Source organism: Rutidosis leptorrhynchoides, chromosome 1 (genome assembly GCF_046630445.1).
Source record: "Rutidosis leptorrhynchoides isolate AG116_Rl617_1_P2 chromosome 1, CSIRO_AGI_Rlap_v1, whole genome shotgun sequence".
NCBI classification, from domain to species: Eukaryota; Viridiplantae; Streptophyta; class Magnoliopsida; order Asterales; family Asteraceae; genus Rutidosis; species Rutidosis leptorrhynchoides.
The window spans coordinates 128,473,574-128,477,926 of NC_092333.1; the positions used below are offsets into that span (position 1 = coordinate 128,473,574).

Here is a 4,353-nt window from a genome sequence, read left to right on the forward strand (position 1 = left end):
TTGATATAGCATGCGAAGCGGTTTGCTCCCTCCATCTCATATAAATAGTCTCTAAACAAAAAAAAATATACAGTTGAAATTTTATCAATATACTGTATTTTTACAGTTTTACTCTTTACCATGTATTTATTTCATGTGAAAGCTATGAAAGCAATTTATTTTATTATTTATAATAATATTAATTTGAGATAATTCAAATTTGAATAGGAGTAGATTATAAATATGGGAAGGAATTAATTAATACAGTAACTACTACCATTTTTAGCGGTTTTAGGGGGAAAATTGGTTAGGTAGGTCAACGAGTCAAAGTGTGAGAAATTAAGACTGAATTTTCAACTCAAACAAATCTAGGTGTTATTTCTACTTCTCGCCTGGATTCTGAATCCTTGATTCTGTCTCATACGTATACATACATACACTCACCAAACAAACCCTTATTTGGTTGAGTTATCACTATCTCCACACACCTAATTTATTATCGATATTTAATTACACCCATTTTTCAAACACATAATAATATCAATTCCTTTATCGTTTTAACCGATTGAGTTAAACTTATTATTATGGGGATATTACATGAAGATGTTGTGATTATTAAACAAACTGATATACAAGATGAAGCTACTGTAATTACTGTTAATTGTCCCGACAAAACTGGTCTCGGTTGTGATCTTTGTCGTATTATCCTCTTTTTCGGTTTAAGCATCGTTCGTGGCGGTATGTATGTTGCATCATCTTTTTTTTTTTTTCCTTGTTTTTTATCAGTTGATTTTGTGAAATTTTATTTATGTTATTAATATATGGAGAATCATCCCTGTAAAGATTCAGTTACCTGGTTAATTAAAATTGATTCTTACGTCATTAAATTTGATATCTACGCTATTAATTAAAAAAGGTAATTTTATAACTTTTTTTTTTTTATAACTGTATGCTAACAAGTGAAGATTTTTTATTTCAATTGGTTTTGATGATTTTTGAATCACCTCTATTTTTATGAGGCTGTTTTGCAAAGGTAAAACAACTGCTTAGATGTTAATTAGCATATTCCTGCTAATGATTATTAAAATTCAGAGTTTATGTTCTAGTCAAATACTCCGTCCGTCTCAATTTAATAATTTTTTGTTGACTTTTTTTCTTAATTTTGACTTTATATAGCTTTTTGTGTTATATAATATATGATGATGATGAAGTTTATATGAGTAAAGCAAGTTTTATATGTACTTTTATTTGGTATAATTTTTATGGGACAAAAAAAAAAAATTTACAGTCAAAGTTATGAAAAAAGTCAACCTAAGATTCATCTTTTTTGATTCCTAGAATCTCATCTTCAGATACGTTCATATGTTGGTGGCACATACCCTTTAAGAGCAAATATAATTAGCATATTTATTTATACCTTTGTTGACTTATTAACATATGCAGTTTGCGGGACGGATGATTTCTCGACGAAAAATATATTTTTTTCGTTGTAGTCTCGACTCTTGATTAATAAATTAAATTATTAACTTTCGCGATTGCACTTTAATTATTTTCTATGTTTTTATGTAGACGTATCGACGGATGGAAAATGGTGTTATATAGTGTTTTGGGTGATTGGTAAATCGAGTACACAATGGGGTTTGTTGAAGAAGAGACTATTGGAAGCTTGCCCTTCATGTTCTCCTTCGAACACGCTCATATATTATCCGGCTGAATTGCAGCCACCTAAGCCTCCAGATGTGTTTCTTCTCAAGTTTTGTGGCAATGATCGTCAAGGCTTATTACATGGTATTTACTATATATATGTTATGATGATGATTTTGTAGGTTTTTTTTGGTAATTATATGTAAGCCGTGTTTGTTTATGATTAAATGTGTTTGATAGATGTGACGCATGTTCTTTGTGAGCTTGAATTGATTATTCAAAGAGTGAAAGTGTCGACGACACCAGACGGAATGGTGATGGACTTGTTTTTCATCACTGATGCCAGGTTTGATATTTTGTAACTTTTATGTTAACTGAAAAAGGTAGCAAAATGGGCGGGTCAACCCGGCTTGGTAGCAGGCTGGAAAGGGTAGAAGTTTATACATCTCGGACTGACTTAAACACTTCTTTCCATTTTTTTTGTCAATATGATCACAAAAAGTGTATTTTTTCAATAATTATCTAACATTGCACGAGTTATAATTTGGAGTTATTTTTGTAAGTGGATCTTTTTGACCCGGTTGAAAGTTGTATGATTAATGAAAATAAAATGTTTGAAATTTCAGAGTCTAAAAAGAAGCGCTACGTATAAAAGATGACTAAATTACCCTTGAACTATGATACGACTAACATAATTGTGTACTTATGTTATTAGGGAACTTCTACATACAAACATACGGAAGGAGGATATATATAATCATTTAAAAACCGTTGTTGGTGATGCTATGGTGAGTTGCGATATAGAAATGGTGGGCCCAGAAATTACCGCGTGTTCTCAGGGCCCACCGTTTCTTATTCCTCCTGCAATCACAGAAGACACATTCAACTTGGAGATGCTCGATCAGTGTCGAAACGGTTCGGGCCATTCCAACAGTGTTTCAGTTATGATTGATAACTCTCTCAGTCCTGTTCATACACTTGTTCAAATTGTTTGCCGTGATCATAAAGGTTTATTATATGATATAATGAGAACGTTAAAAGATTACAATATCCAGGTACAAAATTAATCTAATCATGTAATACGATGAAAATGTTGCATTTGTCACGTTTATTTGGATTATTTTGTTATTGTTATATAATAAATTTTGTATAATTTTTGTGCAACAGATTTCGTATGGGAGATTTACAACAAAAGGTAGAAAAGATTGTGAAATCGATTTATTTATTGTGCAAGCCGACGGGAAAAAGATAATTGACCCTAGTAAACAAAATGTCTTATGTTCTCGAATTCGTATGGAGTTATATCGGCCTCTTAGAGTAGCTTTGGTGAACCGGGGTCCCGATACCGAACTGCTTGTTGCTAACCCTGTTGAATTATGTGGGAAGGGCCGGCCCCTTGTATTTTACGATATTACCCTTGCTCTCAAGATGCTCAATACCAATATTTTCTCGGTATTAATTACTATTTTTCCCTCTATACTTTCCCACATGTCATGCTTTCGCCTTCAGAGTTTTGAATCTTTTTTTTATTGCAGTCGGAAATTAGTAGGCACATGATTGGGGGAAGGGAATGGGAAGTTTATCGAGTATTACTCGATGAAGGGGACGGTTGTTTTGTGCCAAGGAGCAAGATTGAGGAAGCGGTTTGGAGAAATTTGATGGGTTGGGAATGATGACGAAAATGCTGATGTCGTCGTATCTCGTAACAGGTGCATATGAAAACTTAGGCATACTGAATTGTGAAAAATGCGGTTTTTTTATCAACTTTTTATGTCTTTTGTCATGAACTTTTGCCTAAGTTGATGAAAAGATGATATAAACCGCATAGGATAGCAAAATGACGTTTCGGGGATGGTACAGTGTAAAGGATGCAGTAACAATAATAAACATATGCGATAAGGGATCTCACAAGGATTGCATATAGATATTAGATATATTCTGTATATATATTAAAGAATATAGCGTTACATGAGAACAAACTGGGAACAAGTGCTCCATGATTCTGATGATGATGATGATGTTCCTTGTTGGTACAACACAGTGATGAACGAAGTTGCTTCGGGTACGAAAAACATGTTGATGCTTAAGGTACAGTTGATAATATAGACATAAGTTAATGATGATTTACGAATTTTCTGTTCACGTTCATGGTCTGAACTGATACTTTTATCTACTTGTACATATAATTGTGTGTGTATTATATCTATGGACATTAGAGTACTTGGTTGTTTCATGTTCCAACATTTTTCCCTTTGCGTCTATCTTACTTGTACTGTGTTGTAAATCTCCTTATTTTTCTCTGAGATCTCTCCGAGATCTCGTTTTTAGAAGGCAACCGAGACGAGATTATTAGACTGCATAATGATCGCATAATTGATTGCCAAAACAGTGTACGTACAATACATATATAGGATGTAAACCTAGCTCTAAACAGGCACGCAGGCCTTTAACAAATGACAAGCAGGCTCGCAGGCCCAATACAAATAATCTGCTAATATAATAAAGTTGGGTTCGTAGGCCACAAATAATATTCGGCTAACATCCCCCCGCAGTTGGAGCGGGAGCAGAGCAGACGCTCAAACTGGAGCGAAACTCGTCAAACAAAGCACTAGGCAGGCCTTTGGTGAAGATATCTGCAAACTGATAGCGAGATGGCACGTGAAGAACACGAATGTGACCTTTGAGTACTAGATCACGAACAAAGTGTATGTCAATCTCAATGTGTTTGGT

General features: G+C 33.9%; 1 protein-coding gene across 1 annotated transcript; it reads left to right on the forward strand.

The window, feature by feature from the left end:
- Positions 1–375: 375 nt before the first annotated feature.
- LOC139864910 (ACT domain-containing protein ACR10) lies at positions 376–3,851 on the forward strand. Its single transcript, XM_071853478.1, has 6 exons — positions 376–717; positions 1,549–1,767; positions 1,864–1,969; positions 2,339–2,678; positions 2,791–3,075; positions 3,159–3,851. The coding sequence occupies exons 1-6, from the start codon at positions 564–566 to the stop codon at positions 3,294–3,296; spliced, it is 1,242 nt and encodes a 413-aa protein (XP_071709579.1). The 5' UTR covers positions 376–563; the 3' UTR covers positions 3,297–3,851.
- Positions 3,852–4,353: the final 502 nt, after the last annotated feature.